Here is a 20,774-nt window from a genome sequence, read left to right on the forward strand (position 1 = left end):
TTTGTGTTTGTTGCTTGTGAATTTTATTTTTCTACACAGATGTGATCACTACTGATCTTTTGACTATTGATGAAAGATTTATTTATTTAGTGAATTTGAATTTTGGAAACATAAACGCTCATTGGTTGAATACTTGAATCAAAAGCATGTAATTTTTAGTTACTTACATTTTTAGCCTTCAATTCAAAAGAAATCCTTGGAGTTTTTTAAATTAGTGTACAGTGTAAAGTTCTCAACCTGATGGATTCCATGAGATCATTAAAATTGATGTAAAATCTAATGATCCATGACAAAAATGTAGTTTGTTGGCCTTTTTCCAACCAGGAAATAGCACTTCATGTCCATCTGTGATATTTAGCCTAAAGCCATCATGAAATTTTTTTTATGTGTCTAACTCACCACCTCTGATCTTCTACTGTTTCAAGTCTTTGAAGTTTTGTATGCTGTGGTTCCTAAAGATTCATCCAGTCCTTTGATCAAGCAAACATATTTTTTAAGCTGGCCATTCTCATTGTAGTCTTTATCCCCTCTAAGCAATATTCCGAGTTCAGTGTGTAGCATGCATGTTACTAGATCAAAGTTTCGTGCTTCTCATATGTGTAATAACCCTTTTGTACTTAGACACATTTATGGATATGAAATACTGAAATGTGAACATTCTGTCAGCATGCTAAGTGTTGAATAATATGGAAATGGGTGATATTCCTTGAAGTCTAATTTATAAGACTTTTCCTACCAGAATTTAGGATTTTAACAATGTTTTGGCATAATAGGATTTATGAAATTTTAAGATTTAGAAATAGCTTAGCCTTTAACAGTTGAAATTTTGATCCGACACTAAAAATCTACTGTTTGAACTAAGACTAAGAAACCAACTTTTATTTCTTAAGAATTTTGAATTTGTGAGTATTTTTATTGAACTCAAATTGGGAAGGGTTGGAGGAGAAGGGGGGGGGGGGTGTTGGGGGATTGAGGGTACTTTCATATTTACTTAAATAATATTCATGTAACTGGGTGTTGTTCCTAAGGGCCTTGTTAGAAATTTTACTTGTTGACTCATCACTGTTTGATATCTTTATGCCAACTGAACTTTCTTGTGACCTTTAGAACCAGATTGCCTAGGGAACTATGCTAATTACATAAGCTGCCTAGTGGGCCCCACTAACTTACTAGAGGGCGAAGATGAATCCATTACTTATTTTTAGAAAGGAAAGAGATATTCACTTATAGAAAGGTGGGAAAGAAGGTTTTTCACCTCACGTTAAGCTAGTCCTTGAAGAGGTGGTGCTGTCAGCACTAAGTCAAGTCAATGTTGCGCATTAGCCGCCACGTGTTGCCCTATTAAGTAAGGTGAACAGCTAATAATCTTATTTAGACTAGATGTCTTACTTCAAATTCAAAGGAAAGATTAGTTGAACTGCTATCACCGTGTTCCCTTACTGCCGCATACGTTAGCCGCTGCTTTGGAATCAAACCACACCAATGCTTTCATTCAGGACTACTTACTGCATAGAGGCTTCCTGCCTGCTTGTTTTTATGGGCAAGTCTACCTGTCTATTTAATGCGATAGGGATGGCCAGCATTGGTGTCATCACTTGGACTGACTAAACTACTAAATAAGGCCCTTGTGGTGTCACTAGCCATTGATGCAGACCTGTCACCACACTTGGGAGTAGTATGTGAACTTCAACGTATTGGGGGGACCCTACTACCTACCCCCTTGGGGGGTCGAGAAGGACGAGATTTCTATGTCTTCTCTGCAAGTGGGCAAGAAGACGAAACCCAAGAACACACATATGGTGCATCCAGGGTGTATCCCAACTATAGCTCTGATGATTACCTCAAGTCAAGAAAGGCTTCGCTTATAGTGCCATGGGTGTACGAGCATTGTGGAACCCAAACTATGATAGACTCTTGCCCTTATGCCATCAAGAGAATCCACACCAATCTCAATGCAAACTCTTGCATACGTTAGTTTGGATCTTGACATTGTGAGCTCATCCATATACAACGGTTTGCTGATGGAACTCGCTGTAATTCTGATAAGTGTTGGAGTGATGGAGTCCACTAGTTGAGCGTCAGGTTGGGTAGTTTAATCTAAACGGGGATCGAGCTTAGAAGGTCCTTAACAAGTGGGAAACTTAGGGACGATTGATGTAGAAGAAGAGGGCACTATTTCACTGTGGCAGGGGAAGTTGTCTCGAAGTGCAACCAGACTATTGTTCTTCATCTTCTACGGCCAAAGCAATAAGCAGTAGTTTTTGTAGGGGCTTGCTTCTCTTTCCTTAGTGGGAAATGCAGGTCTTGTTGGAATGAAAGTCAAGGTCTTGTGCTGCCTTAAGCTACTTGTTGTTTTGAGTTCCTTTTAAATTAAAGGGTAAGCCTAACAGTGAGATAGGGGTAAAATGCCTTCATCTTGTCAAGTTGGGCTTGTTGAAGGTGCCAATCATAGTAATCTTTAAGTTGTGGTTCCGCTTTTCATAGCGGCCAAAGTAGTAAGCAGTAGTTTTTGCTTTGTTTTGAGTTTGAGTTCCATTCTACAGGGATGCCCAAGTATTGGGGACCAGCCAAGGAAAGAAAAGGAAAGGGAGAGTAGGAAGTGGAAGGAGGAGAGGAGTGTAGATAAGGGAACTGAGACTTTCAAATTACATCCTATAAATTTGATAGTCAATATCAAGCTTATGCTTTGTTTTGAAATCCTATAGCCTAGTTGCTTTTGAAAAATTCTATGAAATCCTAGAGCTGAACTATTTCCAGCATTCGAAATTTTATAAAGAATCTAGTATTGGAACTCTCTCTGGACAAGCTATGATTTTGAAACTTTTAAAAGTACTTGTCAATGCTTCAAGCCTAAAGTTTCTTTTTGAAATTTTGAAATCTATAAATAGCTCTTGCGTCAAGGTTATAATATGTCCTTAAGATCTTGATGCATTCCTCTTTAGAAATTTGAATCTTGTGTTATTTGAAATTAGACATCAATTTCTAATTGGATAACTTCAAAATTATTTTGAGTTCAAGTTGATATTCTCGATCGTGTTGGCATGTTACAATTGGAAAATATGTCCCTATGATGATTGTATCATGTCTATTTAATACTATTTCTTATTCCATTGAAGCATTGTAATGACATATTAGAAAATCCTATTAATATTAGGTGAAATTAAACTGATACAAGCAAAGTCGCTGTACCGGTACCGGTGCGCATATCGACATCAGGCCGATACGGTATGGTACCGTACCGACACATGGTATGCTCCACGTACGGTTTGGTATCGGTACAATTTTTTTTGTTTTGTTTCATTTTTTTGTATCTTCAAGTTATTAATTCATAATTATAATCCCAAAATTATATTATATTGCATATTATTGATATATTTGGATTCAATTTTTGAGTTCGTTAGTGGTACAGGGATTCTTGATCCAAAATTTTAAATATATATTTATTTATATTATATTACAACTCTATCATCCTAAAATTAAAAAAAATATATAAATGTGCATTAAAATGTATCTAAACTTTTAAAGTACAAAGCATAAAAATGATATACTAACTCAAGATTTGCTTTGCATTTAATATCTCGTCTAGTGTCTGTGACGCTTGTAGATTTTGGATTATTGGTATAGCCTGGAGGATTATCAGTCCATCCCTCTAACCAAGACGCACTGTATTCCTGAATATTCATCCCATAAGGCATCCTCTCTGGATTGTAAAACATCTCAGATTTCTCACTCAAATTCTGGTTCTAGAAGTATCCTCCGGATGATGATATGGCTGTGGAGCCCATCCAAATATGTCGGTAGCAAAATCTGATTCGTAAGATGCTCCAGACTGCATGGGGTAGTAACCATTAGAAAATTCTTCAGATGCACTATATCTATATGGATCATAAGGTCGTTGCGGGTAATAGGATCCATAATATGAGGATGATCCAGATACATCCATGGATTCTACTTCACGTGCAAGATCGTCTGCAGCTGCATCGTGTGCTGGACAACCTCTAAGAGTCCGTCGTCTATATGAAATCGATTTCTCATGGTCTGTACTGATTTGTCCACCATGGTCCCTATCTTGTATGGCATGTTTAAACTCGAACTCATCGATGAATCGAATATCATCCTGCGGCTGTCTCAAACATAGTCTTCTTCCTCCAGTTCCTTCCTGATTATCAGATCTGACTACTACTACTAGTATCATCATCACTCTTTCTGATCTTCGAATCTGAGCCAGATAGCTCCTGTACTCTCGAGAGTGGTGCATGTGCAACTGTTTTTTCTTTTCCTTCGCTTATGCTCCTCTATGACTGAGTTTTTTGTGGTTGGGAGGATGGATATCTTATTGCTGACTGTCGATCTTGTCTAAATATTTGTCGTTCAAACCTCTGTGAGGATGTATCGGATATCGAGTTATGTGATGAATGAGTCTCTGTGTCTCCTCAGATTGTGGCTGATCAGCTGAAACCTTATGTGGAATATTTTTTTCTGTCCATTGCCCTGGATCCACCCTGATCTCTCTAGCTACCACACTGGCTGGTCGTGGAGGAGACCTCGGCTCATCAAGCTCTGGCTCATGCTGCTGACTTATAAGCCATTCAATGATCGGATCGTCATTTCGTCAGCATAATCATCTAGCATCGGATCAGTGTACTCTAGTTGTACTTCCTTCTAAATGCATTTTAGCCTCAACCTCAGATTATAGTGAACATGTACAAAATCATTGAGGTGCTTTTGTATTAGACGATTTCTCTGTTTGCTGTGGATAAGGGCGAAAGTCGACTAATTGCGCTCACAGCCACTAGCAGAGACCATTTAGAAAGAATGCGGACAGTCACACCTCTCAAATATTCTACGGATATTTCAAAATGAATCCATCATTCAGCTGCAAAAGCAAAATTCATATCAAATTTTATGATATTATTGGGTATTTGATGTCAATCTATGCTGCTCATTATTGATATGTAATTTATCTGGATTCATCTGTTTTTTGCTTATGACAGTTGATGGGACTCCAAAGTTATCTGATCCCTCTTTAAACTGTTTCGTCTGTAAAAAAATATATTTATTAAATTTATACATATATTATTGAGTACAGATCGAATTCAGTTGAATAATTACATCTGTTTTAAACTAGCATACCTCTTGCAGACAACGATGCGATTTTTAGATCGGATACCATCTTATATATCACATTACGAAGAGCAGCAAGAAGCTTGTTATCCATATCTATTCTAGAAATGGTATACTGAAATCTCGGATTCAAATAATAAACTGCAGATAAATTTCATAATTTATTAAGTGCACTTTTACAAGTATAAAAAAAATATTTTAAAATATTTTTGAATCCGTGCTTATCGGTTAGATGCAAATTTCTATCTATCTGATAGTCCCAATGGTGCTCAATGATGTTAATGAATTTGTAAGCATGCTTCGGATCATTGTCATTGATCTGTTTCTTTGCTTTCTCCATCATGTAATATAAGAAGCCCATCTGGGGGTATCTTTCACCATCCACGGCACAAAGCACCTCATATAATGGCTTAATAGCCTTCATTATCTTCTCAGCCCACTGTCAGAATGACTGACTCATCACCAAGTTCTCCACATGACTTCCATCAGTGCCGGTCTTTGCATATTTGCTCTCCTGTCACTCGGCACTGACAACATCTGACGTAAGGCTGCTTTTTTTTGAAGAAGACTGTCAAGTGCTATGTAGTTGGTAGCAAATCGTGTGTATCCGATCTTAAGATCTTCCCCCCAGTATACGTCCGCATCAATGAAAGGACCCTTGTGTGATTATAGATAAATCTAGTAATAGTCTGGGCAATCTCCACTACTTGCTGCATCCTACGAATCTTCCCAATATCCATCAATATAAGATCAATGCAATGTGCAGCACATGGGATCCAGTATATCTGCGATCACTGCTCCATCAGCAACTCTCCGACAGTCTTATATTGTGGTTTATTATCTGTGATGACCTGCACGACATACTGCTCACCCACTGAATCAATCACCTCCATCAGATCAAAGATATATGTGGCATCGTGCATCTTATTTGAAGCATCAATTGATTTGTGAAAAAATATTTTTTATCACAGTATGTCAAAAAATTAATGATGCTCCGTCTAGTATGATCGGTCCAACAATCACATATCACTGTCAGTTCGTATGTACGCCATTTATTTCTGTAAGAAGCAATTCATTTCTGCAGATCTTTCTTGTTATTTTCAAGAAGCTGATCATAAATGTCCTTAGATCCTGACGGATCTACATCCTGGCCGGCAACCTCTATGGTAGTTTAATAATTATTAAAAAAATATTATATATAAATTCAAAAAAATTTCAATAATAATTTTAAAACTTATAAATTCAAAAAAATATGTTATATGCTTCAAATAATATTTTTGAATTAACTAAAATATAATATTATTTTTACATTTTTTTATTTGATAATATTTTTTTATTATTTAAATAATTATAAAAATATTTTTTAATTTCAAAAATTTTAAAAAAATTTGAGGTTAGATTTAAGTAGCTTGAATTATTCTAAACATGATTCTGAAATTTTGATTTTTTATTTTTTTGAATTTATTTTTTAATAATTTTTTTATGAATAAATATATATGAATATTTAAAAAATATATAATTAATAAAAATCAACGATTTTAGTGTCATCATGTAGATCTTCCAAAGATCTATCACATATGATCAATCATATCAAAATCATAAAATTTTGACATGATTTTCTCTTATTTTTATACTTCTTCGTTTTTATCTTTTTTAACAACAAAAACATAAAGAATAAAATATTTACTAAAAAAATAATATATTACTTTCGGCCAAAAATCAGCATCTCCTTGAACCAGTACTGCAATTTGACGAAATTTTTCTCTTTTTCTAATTTTTTTCGCATCTCATTTTTCTCTCAAGCGAGCTCGGGAGTTTTCTGAAAGAGTTCTCAGATCTCTCAGACAAAGCATCTGAGCTGTCACTAAATGACAGCCCAGACCCCACTACAACCCCCCCCACACCCCCACCCCCACCCCCACCCCCCATGTGATGTTTGTCGGTACGGTTCGGTTTGGTTCAATGCCGAACGAATCGTACCAAGTCATATTGTCTGGTTTTGGGCGGTATGGCCCCGAACCATGTCGAACCGTCCGGTTCGGTGCGGTTTGGACCTATTGTTCGAAAAAAATGGCCGAACCGAATCGGTTGGCCACTGGTCTGGTTCGGTACGCCCCGTATCGGGCGGTTCGGCCCGGTACGACATTCATTGGATACAAGTCGACCCCAAGTCAGGTGGTATGTCAGTGGTCTTATTTGAATATCAAGGAGGAACCTTTGGCTAGTGGATATGAGTGGCCTCGTCTTGATCATAAATGAGGATAAGTGCAATCTTGATCATAAATGAGGATAAGTGCAACCTTTTTCAAGTGTTATGAACGGAGAATGGACCTCGAGGATTATAAGTGGCTTCATCTGCTTTGCACCCAGGATAAATTAGGGGCCTCATCCAAATATTCGGGAGGATACGAGTGACTTGAGTTGCATTAGCAATGAGGATAGTATGAGTGGCATTGAGGGTATAAACAAACCTTTCTATAAACATGTGAAATTATGTGAACCACTTGCACTATTTTCTAAATTATATGTTTTGGTTGGTTACAATAATCATTTCTTATTAGAAAACTTTGTTTTTTCATATTACAATGAAATCAAGGTTGAACTGGTATTGAAGGTCGTATCGGTCAATGAAAGGTTGGGTATGGTACCAGTATGTGCTATACCAACCTGATGCACACTGGATCTAGAGGGAGGGTGAGGGAGAGAGAGAGAGGGGACTCACTTGGGTAAATCGAGGCACTGATGTAGAAGAGGATAGAGGCTGGAGGCAATGGAGACAAGATAGTGGAGGTGGCAAGAGGAGGAAGTGGCGATGGCATTCTTAAGCCAATCTGGCTGATTCGGAAACCTTGCTCTAGCTCTTGTCATCGTCGCATTGGCATCTGCATGATCACAGCTAGTCTGACGGATTGAGAGGGAAGAAGGGAGAGGAAGATCAGGAGAGAGGGAGAAGGAAAGAGGGGTGAGGGAAGAGGAGGATTGGGAGAGAGAGAGAGAGAGGGGGGAGAGGCTTCATGAGAGATTGCAATGGAGGAGAGGTGAGGAAACTTGCTTTTTAATTAAATGGGCCAATATGGTTTGGGACTGGATCAATTGGCCGAACCATCCCAATTACCAGCTAGTATGCTTCGGTGTGCTCCATGCCTCCAGATTCAAGATGGTTCGTCAGTCCCTGAGTGAAACTGTGTTTTAATGAACCTTTAACTTGGAACAGATGCTGATTTTATTATTTTATGTTTCTTTTAAAATGGTCAATCATTTTTAACAAAAGAGTTTATTCATTTTAACTATGGAAAGTTGCTTGCTGAGCTGGATAGCTCACTCCTGTTGTTAAACTTGTCCAAGTAGTTGAGTAGACTCAGTAGAGTTTAAGTGATTTTGAGGATAAAGGGAATCAACTTCCAAAGTTGATTTTTAAGATCAAGTGATAGTTGAGGCAGCCAGAACCTATAATTGTTTTTTGTAACAATTGGAACTATATTATTATGCTACAATATGTGACGGGATTATATTTAATCATGGTTTGTGATAAGCTTTTTGTAATGCTCTGCTTAATCATTTGATTTGCATCAGAATGACCAACCTTAATGTCATTTTTGCATCCTTATTGGTTGACTATGTTAGTTGCGCCTTGAGATTCAGATACTTTTGAGTTTTGGGTCGTGACAGAAGTTCTTGCATGTATATGCAACTGGTAGCTTTTTGATCAATGGATTTTACTTTAGATTGTTCTTTTGACACGTTCTGATATTTCTCTTGGTTATAGGTTTGGTAACACCCTTAGTTTGCAATGATTATTTATTTATTTTTGAAAGTTGATGATTATTGAAGTAGGATCTAGAGTTCTTAAGTTTGATTTACAAGGCGAAAAGGTCAACATGTTATTAAATTGATCACATAATTGACATAGTCAAGATGGGAGGTCTTAACTTCATTTACTATTGGAAGGACATTCAGAAGAAGTAAGGATGCTTCATGCTTGTATGCAAAAGAGGCACATCAAGGCTGTACATTCTTCTGACTCATACAACTGTAAAAGCATGTTTCAAGGGTCCATGGAACAAGAATCATAAAAAATGAATCAACTGTAAAGCGTGCTTATGAACTATGAGACCATGAGTCGTTAAAAAATCAATGCGATGAAATTTATGTTTTCCAACTTGTAAAAATTTCACACAGATCTAGTTGACGTTGTTAGAAATGTGCTATAAATTTCCATAAGCTCTTACAGTGTGGAGTTGTTCGTTGCAGATTGATGTGGGTGCTACCACTATGAACATATCCTGTGGTCTAACCATGTACCTGTTGGCTGCGATTAAAACACTCAGGGTTATCGGCCCTTACTTCGTATTGATGAACACAGTTTTCCTGGTTGAGTTTCATGAAAGTTTTATCCCCTAAAGCTAAAGCCATTTTGTTAGAACTTAGAATAAATGCAGTTATGGACCCATGCTAACACCTCAGATTGGTTTGACTCTACCGGACTGCAGGGTTATATGATTTTTTTTTGATTAAATGTTGGTTGTAAATCTTTGGCAAATCTTACACTCTTTGGTATATGTATGTTTGTTAAATTTATATGTAACTGTAAAAAATGGTGGTGGATCAACTAATGAATTGACTAGATGTGCCCTTGTTGAGAAGAGAAGCTCCAACTTTTGTGACCAAGAGGAGGGGAAGGCTTTAAAATGCCAGGATATGAATCATGAAGCTGTGGTAGAGGTTCTAGCTTTTTAAGGAAAAATGTCAGTGTAGTGGGAAAAGCTGTTGTTTTTACTATGTTATGGACTTACAGTTAATAAAAATTTCAGATCTTATTCTGCATGACTTTATCCTAGAGATACTGTAGCTTTTGTGTGAGAATTGGGTATCATCTTGTAATTGTAAAATTTTAGACGTACACTCTATAACATTTTCTTAAATATTGATCTCTTTCTCATACTTCATTTCAGTCTGATTGTAGTTATTTTAGTATACTTGGTTCTCTACTGCCTTGAATTATTGTCATGCTTAGGCTGTAAATAAGCAAAATAGCATGCTTCAATTTTTAATTCATCGAAATTATTTATCTTACAGGTATATTCGAGATCTTCTTCTTAATCCTCCCACTTATGAGACTGCTTCGGCAATTCAAGGTACGTTTAGCTTATCATCTGACCCAGATTGAAAGAAAGAAGGTTAACAAATTTGTATATCTGCGGTGTTAGAACTATATCTCTGCTTGTTTAAGCTAATTAACCTCGGTGTTATTCATAGAGCTGTGACAATGAAACATTCAAATAGACATAATTTGAGCAGTATAACTTTCTAACAAATTAACCTGGCATGGTTAATCTTACTTCTACGTCCTTGCGGTAATAAAATCATGAGCCTTTTACAGATTAATGCATCAAACCTTGAATACCATGAAATCAATTATCTATTTCATTCTTCCATTTCTTCATTCATGCACCTGCTACTCTGGGCAAAGGTGGTGGTGATCTGATTGGAAATATCCTCTTCACCATTCTATGTGGGATGGACATGAATTTCATAATTTTTCTTGTCAAAGACATCTTCATGTTAGAGCTGCAAGAGTGTTTATGTTGTTTAATAGTTGTTTAAGAATCCTGCCAGGGCGGCCGGAAAGATACTTGGGTCTATTGTTATTCTGATTGTCAAAAAGGTGAGTGTGCATTTGTTAACCTTTTTCCAGTTAACATGTCCAGACCATGAATTTCTATCATTTAAAAGTTGGATGGTTAATTGTTCAATTAAGAATTAAGAAATAAAACAAATAGTCCATATCACGGAAAATTTGGGTGAAAAAGTATTTTTGCATTAACTAATGAACTACTATTGTTAAAAAAAAAATACTTTGAAAGGCAAGAGGCAAGAAGCATCTTACATCTTGCTCTAATGAGCATGACACTGAAGTTGAAAAAGGGCCAAGAGGATGCTCTGACTATGACCTCCTTGAGGAGCAATAGGGAATCTTATTTTGGTTTTAAGTTCTAATATAACGTTTCTTAAAACTTACATAAAGATTTGGGACAAGCTGAATATTTAATTTAAAGAAAATTTCTCATATGTTTGCAACATATTCCTGATTCAACAAGCATATGAATTTCTTAGAGTTTTATGTCACATTTTTTGTTACTCTATTAGAGATGCTTGTTTGACATCTTATAAGTGATATGGAAACCTAAAACTAAAAGAAAAACTGAATCTCTGCACACAGTGTATAACTGTTCTGAGGCTAACTTTTGTTGAGCACAGAGTGGTGAATGGTTGACCTTATTAACCATGGTAGGATTGAGAACATTAAAGTGCCAAAGGAGTTTGCACCACTAAAGTTGGAAGTAATGTAGTCTGACTTGGTGGTGGACATGGAACTACCTAAGGAGTTAAAAGCTTAGTAACATAAGTAATGTATGGTTCTCTAGATACAGAGAAAATCATGGGCTCATAATTTTTCTGATCTTCAAACATCTGTACAGAGGATCTGAATTTTCTTACTGTATGTTCAAAAGGACTCAGTCCAATGGTGGATCCAAGACAGTTGAAGAAATAAAATTAGTGAAGCGTGCAAAATGGTAATCTTTGTAGGATTTTAACAGGTTTGGTGTTGGGTTGCTTTACTATCCTACACTCGATGAGATGTTAAGGGTAAGATGTAAGATATATTTTCTTTTTGTTTGCCATGTGGAATATTTGGATTGCAAGTGAACATGTTGCATTTTGATTGAGGGGGTGAAGATGCCATAGTTAGTTGTATAAAAGTGAGATAAGGGAAAACTTTATAGAATAACAATATGCCCTGCAATATCGTCTAGCTTAGGGTGCTGGGCAGTAAAGGAAGTACATAAATCAAAAAAGCTGAATGTGGTAGATCTCAGGTGTTAACATAGATCTATGGTAACAAAGAAAAGATGAAGTAAGAAATGAATAAATTAGAGGACCTGTAGGAGTTGTATATATAGGAAATTTAATCTTGATGCGGAAATAATATACGTCCAGCTATTGTTGTTCAAGCCCAAAACAAATCAAAGATGTAGAACGTTGCGAGAATACCGAAAGACGAATCAATTAGGTGAATCTGCCTCGTTTTTATCTTACAAAGAATACTGCAAAAGAATTCTTCCAATCTATGCCTGAGGATCTGGATGCCTATTACTTGATGGAGAGTCACAGGCTATATTTATAGGCTAGATTAGGGATTTTTTTTAGATTAATACAAATTCCATTCCATCAAGGAATTATAACCGTAGTGGAGTCCTTATTTTGATTAGAGTTCATCTTTATCGCAAAAGAGTTTTAATTATTTATTATCATCTTAATTATCTTAAATTGTCTTTAATGATTAGGCCACATGTAGGTCATATCAAGTCCCTAGAACGAGTACAATATTTTCCCACTTGGCCCATGTGTTATAATTAAGATACCGAATAGGTGATAAATAAACTATAATATGGCCATAAACCAACTCAAGTCATAATTCTCATTTAAATAAGAAATTTCAATTTACGAATCATGGCGGTTGTATCCTATAAATTAAATACTTCCTTTCATATATCATGATGCATGAAACTCTTTATTTAAGCATTTTATACTTTTCTTTATGAATAACTTTTTATAAGCTATTCAGAGTCCAATTTTATGACATGAACTTTATGTGCACAAAAAAAAAATCATATCCTTTATTTCTAAGAATATCATAAATATTTATATAAGAAGCGAATCAAATAAGAATTGAACTAATGATTTCCATATGATCTACGTGATCTTTAAGTTGTTTGGCCAATAATTCTTTAGTCATGGGATCTGCAATTATTATTTCAGTACTAATAAGCTGGATATCCACTTTATGCTTTTTGACATGATCTTTGACAGCAAAATATTGTATGTCGAGGTGCTTGTTGTGACTTTTACTTTTATCATTCTTAGAAAGAAAAACTGCAGTAGAGTTGTCACAATAAATCTTTATTGGCCTTACAACAGAATCGACAACTCTCAAATCAGAAATGAGATTCCTCATCCATATTGCTTGTGAAGTAGTTTTATAGCATGCAACGAACTCTACCTCCATGGTAAATGAAACAACTATGGATTGCTTATTACTTCTTCAAGCTACAACACCTCCAGTAAGAAAAAAAATGTATTTTGAAGTAGATTTTTTTTTGTATCCATACATCCACTAAAATCTGAGTCTGAATAATCAACCACCGCCAAGTGATTAGTGTATCTGTAGGTAAGCATATAATGCTTGGTTCCTTATAGATATCGCATAACTTTCTTTGTGGCTTTTCAACGAGCAAGGCCAGTATTACTTCGGTATCTACTCAAAATTTGTACTGCATATGCAATTTCAGGTCTTGTACGGATCTGCACATACATCAAGTTTTCCACTGCAGATGCATATGGGATGTTCTTCATTTGCTCTCTTTTCAATTCATTTTGTGGACATTGATTCTGACTAAATGTCACCTTTGATAATGGGTGCAATTGTAGGAGTACAATCTAATATTTTAAATCTTTTCAAAATTTTTTCGATATAGGCCCTTCAAGACAAACCTAAAATCATGATTTTTTGTATCATGCTGAACCGATCGGTACACCTCGACTATATCGGATCGATGGGGAACCGACATAGTTCGGCCAGTTCAAACGGTATACCAACGGTACCGGGAGGGAAAGAGAGGAAAAATGAGAAAGAGAGAGGAGAGGGAGGCGTGAGCCGTCGGAGACCGGCGGTGGCCCGTTATGGCTATCGAAGGGCTTTTGAGCCTCGTTATCGCCCGATAGGGCACTTGAAAGAGTGAGAAAGAGAGAGAGCTCAAGGGGGGGGGCGACGTACCGGATGGACCTCTGTTGTGAGGTCTCCGATGGCCGGCGAGCCGACGTCGACGGCCTGAGGGCGGTCGAGCGGGCAGAGCCCCTCTACGGCTCCGTCCTGTTCTTTTTCGAAACAGGCAACAGTCTGTTTTCATTTTTTTTTGATTTTAAACTCATGAAGTCAGCAATCCAGTTGCCTACTTCAGGATTTTTTTTGGAAAAAAAATTGGCCGGCTTCCCTTAAAATCCGATTTTGAAAAAAAAATTCATGAAATATGGGCGTCGTCCCTGTTTCACGCCCATGGCACCGCGCGCATGCATTGCGCCCTCCGATGGCCACAGCGGCTAGTCGGAGGCCGTCCAACGGCCCCGCCGGCTCCTTCCCCTCTTTTTTTTTTATTTCTCCCTCTCTCTATTTCTCTCTTTTTTTTCTCCTGATTCGGCTCCGGATTCCTTCGTCGGTTCACCTCGATTCTTTATGATCTCTGTGAATCTCTATGCCAATCATCGATCGGGCGAAATGGCCGTTGGTACCGGTATGGGAAATCTTGACTAAAATTCTTTATGATCTCTGTGAATCTCTATGCCAATGACATAAGAGGTTTCATCCATATCCTTCATCTTAAAGTTTTGAGAAAGAAATAGTTCTCCTTTAGCAAATCTAAATCATTGCTTCCAAGTAATATATTATCTACATATAGAATCAGATATATGTATTTACTCCTACTAATCTTAAGGTATATATATTGATCTACAATATTTTGTATAAAGCCAAAAGAGCTAATAACATCATGAAATTTCATATACCATTGGCTGGAGGTCTGTTTAAGTCCGTATATGGACTTCTTTAACTTGCAGACTAGGTGACTATCTTTATCTGTATAGAAACCTTCAAGCTGAGTCATGTACACTCTTCTGGATTTTTATTCAGAAATACTGTTATCACATCCATTTGATATAACTCTAAATCAAAATGAGCTACTAAAGCCATAAATATTCTTAATGAATCCTTCTGTGAAACTGAAGAGAAGGTTTCATGATAATCAATGCCTTCTTTTTGAGTGAAACCCTTAGCTATAAGTTTGGCCTTATATTGTTCAATTTTATTTGATGAGTCTCTTTTGATCTTATAGATCCATTTACAGCCAATGGTTGAAGCATCTTTAGGTAATTCAACAGATCCCAGACTTGATTTTTAGCCATATATTTCATCTCATCTTTCATGACATCATGTCGGTATATGGATTTATTTTCACTCATGGCTTGTGAAAATGACTTAGGATCACTATCCGGTCCAACATCAAAGTCGGATTCTTGTAGATAGATAACGTAATCATTAGAAATTGCAGATTTTGTTTCTCTTGTGGATCTTCTTAATCTTACTATATCTATATTTTAAGTATTTTTAGTAGAAGGCTCAATATTAACTTGCTCTTCATAGAATGGTTGTTCTTGAATTGGTTGTTCATGATTTTCTGGATATGCTTGAATAACAATCTGTTCTATATTTTTGTGGGTTGATTCATTTGATCCTTTATTTTCTTAAATTCATCCTTACGAGGAAAATCACTCTTAAGTTCATAATCCTCAAGAAACTAAGCATTTCTAGCTTCAACTATTTTGGGTACATGGTTAGGGCAATAAAATCTATATTCCTTAGAATTTATTGTATAACCAATAAAATAGCCACTAACTGTTCTAAAATCTAATTCCTTTAAGTGTAGATTATAAATCCGCACCTCAACTGGACATCCCCATATGTGTAAGTGATTTAAACTCAGTTTTTATCCTTTCCATAACTCAAAAGAGTTTTAGACAGCCTTCGATGGAATCCTATTTAAGACATGCACTAAAGTCTTTAATGCTTCACTCCAAAAGATAAGGAAGATTAGAATCAAGGATTTAAGTCCTGACAGAACAAGGGCCGTCCCGTCCCATTCCTCTGAGATTTTGGCACTTGGGATGGGTGTGGGACCTTGAAATGAGCATCCGGCCTCTATTCGGCTATCCCGCCTTCTTCCCGACTGGATCATGCGTTGGTACAGCCATCCCAATCAGGACTTGCACTGTTTTTCTCTTTTGATTCGTCATCGGGAGGGAGTATGGGAGGGAGCCGTATTGATCTTTTTTCTGTTGCTGTCGTCATCGTCACCGAGAGGAAGGAGCACAGTCGGGAGGGAGCCGGCAGGAGCATAGATGGGAGGGAGGAGCTGTGGAGGAAGGAGGCATTCGGATCTTCGATGAGGAAACAAGGGAGGAGGGAGGGTTTGTCAAAACCCTTGAGGTGGTTTTCGCCTCTTTCAGCCTGATGCACGGTGGATTGCGCACAATCAGGAATTGGTGAAATGCAAGGGGTAGCATCGCATGTTATCCACCATGGAATTTGACGTGATCTCGATGTCCACGTGAATCAGGGCAAATCCTAGAGCCTATGGATGGCGGATAGTGCACAATCGGGAATTGGTGAAATACAAGGGGTAGCATGGCGTGTTATCCACCATGTGATTTGATGTAGTCCAATCGCACATGCACCAGATCCAGGTGAAGCAGGGCAAATCCCGGAGCATATGCATGGTGGAGAGTGCGCAATCAGGAATTGGTAAAATACAAGAGGTAGTGTGGCATGTTATCCATCATGGGATTTGAAGCGGCCCAATTACACCTGGTACATACAATCATAATATGAATTTCTTCTATGTATTGCACGATATGATCCATTTGATCTCATCTATTAGATCGCATCCACAGACAGATCTAAAAATGTTTCGAGTCCTTGATATCTCTCGGCTCAAGTATCACGTCCACAGGCCCACACAGCTACTTCGATCGACATCCATGACTCCGCTCGACACTCATCTATTCATGCATGGTCAGATGCTGCTTAGGTCAGGATTTTTATGCTATATATTTCTTTAAATCGAACAAATCATATTCATGATTCATCTGTGCCTTATCTTAGAAGTTCAAATATACTTAAACAATAAACATATCAGTAAAACTTCAAGATAAATTTAAAAAAATAATATACACACACATATATATATATAATGGCATCCCAAGTGTATATTGGGATGGCCACCGAGATGGGATGGGATGCGGCACGTCCCATTCTGGGAGAAAATCGGGATGCACCTATCCCACAGGATTTAGAACCTTGTTTAGAATTAATAATCATACTTTTATCATATCGATTAGTATACGGTTCCTTCTTTCTGTCACATCATTTTGTTGTGATGTTCCAGACATTGTGTATTGGGCAATAATACCTCTTCTTCAAGAAACTTATTAAATAGGCCCATGGACTGACCCCTTTTAGTGTATCTTCTATAGTACTCTCCATCTCTGTCAGATCTTATGATCTTTATTTTCTTGCCTAGTTGTTTCTCTACTTTTGCTTTATAAAACTTAAAGGCATCTAGTGCCTCATTTTTTTCAAAGAGAAGATAGAGGTCAAGGTCCGTTGTACCGGTACTGGTGTGCGTACCGGCGTCGGGCCAGTATGGTATGGTACTGGTACCATATCGTACCGGCACATGGTACGCTCCGACGTATCGATTCGGTATTGGTATAATTTTTTTGTTTCTTTTTTTTGGGTCTTCAAGTTATTAATTCATAAATACAACCCAAAAATTACATTATATTGCATATTATTGATATATTTAGGTTCAATTTTTGAGTTCAGTAGCGGTACAGAGATTTTTGATCCAAAATTTCAAATATATATTTATTTACATTATATTACAACACTAACATCCTAAAATTAAAAAAAATATTAAATGTGCATTAAAATGTATCTAAACTTTTAAAGTAAAAGCACAAAAAATAATATACTAACCTCAAGATCTGCTCTGATTTAATATCTCGTCGAGTGTCTGTGATGCTCGTAGATATCTGGATCATTGGCATAATCTGAAGAAACATCAGTCCAACCCTCTAATTAAGATGCACTGTACTCCTGAATATTCATTCCATAAGGCATCTTTTTTGGATTGTAAGACATCTCAGATCTCTCACTCAAACTCTGGCTCTGAGAAGTATCCTCGAGATGATGGTATGGCTGTGGAGGAGCCCATCCGAATATACTGATAGCAAAATATGATTCGTAAGATGCTCCAGGCTACATAGGGTAGTAACCACTAAAAGACGATACTTCGGATGCACCATATCCATATAGATCATAAGGTGGCTGTGGATAATAAGATCCATAATGCGAGGATGATCTAAATACATCCATGGATTCTACTTCACGTGCAAGATCGTCTGCAGCTGCATCGTGTCCTGGACGACTCTAGGAGTTCGTCGTCTATATGAAATCGACTCTCCACGGTCTCTACCGACTCGTCCACCATGGTCCCTATCTTGTGTGGCATGTGTAAATTAGGATTCATTGGTGAATCGAATATCATCCTGCAGCTGTCTCATAAGCAGTGGTCTCCTGTCCTCTAGTTCCTCCATGATCATTAGATCCATGACTACTAGTATCATCATCACTCTTTCTGATCTCCGAATCTGAGCTAAATACTTTCTGTACTCTCGAGAGTGGTGCACGTGTAATTGTCTTTTTTTTTCTCTTTATGCTCCTTTATGACTGAGTTTCTTGTGATTGAGAGAATGGATGTCTTATTGCTGACTGCTGATCTCGTCTAAACATTTGTCGCTCAAATCTCTGTGAGGATGTATCGAACATCGAGTCATGTGATGAATGAGTCTTCCGTGTCCTCTCAGGCTATGGTTGATCAGCTGAACTTTATGTGGAATATTTTTTTCTGTCCATTGCCCTGGATCCACCCTGATCTCCCTAGCTGCCACACTGGCTGGTCGTGGAGGAGATCCCGGCTCATCAAGCTCTGGCTCTTGCTACTGACCTGCAAGCCATTCGATGATCGGATCGTCATCTTCGTCAGTATAATCTAGTGTCGGATCAGTGTACTTCAGTTGTACTTCTTTTTGAATGTATTTTAGCCTCAACCTTAGATTATAGTGAACATATATAAGATCATTGAGGCATTTTGTGTCAGACAATTTTTTTGTTTGCTGTGGATAAGGATGAAAATCGATTAATTGTACTCACAGTCACTAGCAGAGATCGTCTTGGAAAGAATGCGGACAACCACACCTCTCAAATGTTCTGCGGACATTCCAAAATGAATCTACCATTCAGCTGCAAAAGCAAAATTACATATCAAATTTTTATGATATTATTAGGCGTTTGATGTCAATCTATGCTGCTCATTATTGATATGTAATTTATCTGGATTCATCTGCTTTTTGCTTACGACAGCTGATGGGACTCAAAGCTGTCTGATCCCTCTCTAAACTGTTTCGTCTGTAAAAAATATATTTATTAAATTTATAAATATATGTTGAATACAGATCGAATTCAGTTAAATAATCACATCTGTTTTAAACTAGCATATCTTTTGCAGACATAACGATGCGATTTCTGGATCAGGCACCATCTTATATATCACATTACGAAGAGCAGTAAGAAGCTCGTTATCCATATCTATCCCAAAAATGGTACAGCGGTCCTTGCCCAAGAGTGTAAAGAACACCATCTTTTCAGTCAAAACAATTATTATCACTTAACATTGGAATAAGAGCAGCATCATTAATATATGTTGTAGGATTAGTTGCAATAATAAGCGCATAGAAAACTTTAGTGCTATGAAGCATAAATTGTAATCTAAAATAATCAATATCAATTTCAGTAGTAAATTCTAACCTTCTGTGGGCAGAGGTGCATCATGCATGGAATTCACTAATATTTTATTAATAAGACCAACAACATAGATATCAAAAAATAGTAAATTTTCATACCTATGGGTCTAGAAAAATTTTATCCTTAATATTTAGTTTACCATCTTATTCCAATTAAATCACAAAAATCACTCCCTATGGGTAAAGTTAATTATCTCTATGACTTAATTACAATTTTATTCGCATGCCATTACACTTTAATTTATGATCTTTACGTGGTTTTTACTATATCCAGGATGCTGTGGTTGCTCCTGAATATAATAAATCCACTAACTTTAATATGGCATCGAATAACCATATAAAACATAATTATGGTTTTCATTATAATCACAAATTTCCAGCAAATAAACAATAATTTAGGGACTTTTATTTGACCAAAATAAGTTAAAAAATACAATTTAAAAGAAAACCTTTATGCAGTAAAGTTTATTACGGGGACTGAATTATAATCCAAGGAACTTTATGTAATAAACTCTATCACAGGGATCAAAATGCAATTTTCAAGGACCTTTATGGAATTAATTACTTTATTAGGGACTAAATTGCAAAAATCCCTAAACTGAATTGAATTGGTCTGGTTGAGTCAATTGAAAGAGCTTTTTTACTGAATATATACTTTATCAGGGGTTTAAATGTAAAATCCCCTGTTTACATAAATGGGCATCAGGTTTCGAATTTCGGGTGGGACTCAAAATCTGAACCTGTTAGGACCCTTCTTCCTCCTTTCCTCTTTTTTCGATTACCACCCAAACCTATGGCCGGTGCTTTGAATGCCCAAATCTACTGCTGGCGAGGTGCCGACAGTGAACCATCAGTGGCTGACATGAGACCACCATCTCAATCATTGATGATGATCTGTTCTTGATGGGAGATTGACGGGGAGAACAAAGGGCACAAGCCGGTGCTTTTCTCCATAAAATTCCATGCCGGTGACCACTGGAAGACCCAATCCGCAGATCGTCGGACTCTAGGGGGACTGACCAACCTATTTTTGCCGGCGATAGGGAGGGGCAACCGCTGGTTTACCGAGATCCAGCGGTTCGTACTTCATGCCTTCCATCCCCAAAAGAAAACCC

The 20,774-nt window shown here is 37.1% G+C and overlaps 1 protein-coding gene across 6 annotated transcripts in view; it reads left to right on the forward strand.

Annotated features, from left to right (window-relative positions):
- Positions 1-20,774, forward strand: part of LOC105043124 (DNA mismatch repair protein MSH1, mitochondrial) — a 122,661-nt gene that overhangs the window by 68,774 nt on the left and 33,113 nt on the right. For all 6 annotated transcript variants that reach the window (XM_073255980.1, XM_029264013.2, XM_010920542.3 and 3 more), the window contains one exon: positions 10,201-10,259. In XM_073255980.1, the coding sequence (XP_073112081.1) occupies positions 10,201-10,259 (59 nt within the window). The remainder of the gene's footprint in view (positions 1-10,200; positions 10,260-20,774) is intronic.

Source organism: Elaeis guineensis, chromosome 4 (genome assembly GCF_000442705.2).
Source record: "Elaeis guineensis isolate ETL-2024a chromosome 4, EG11, whole genome shotgun sequence".
Taxonomy (NCBI): Eukaryota; Viridiplantae; Streptophyta; class Magnoliopsida; order Arecales; family Arecaceae; genus Elaeis; species Elaeis guineensis.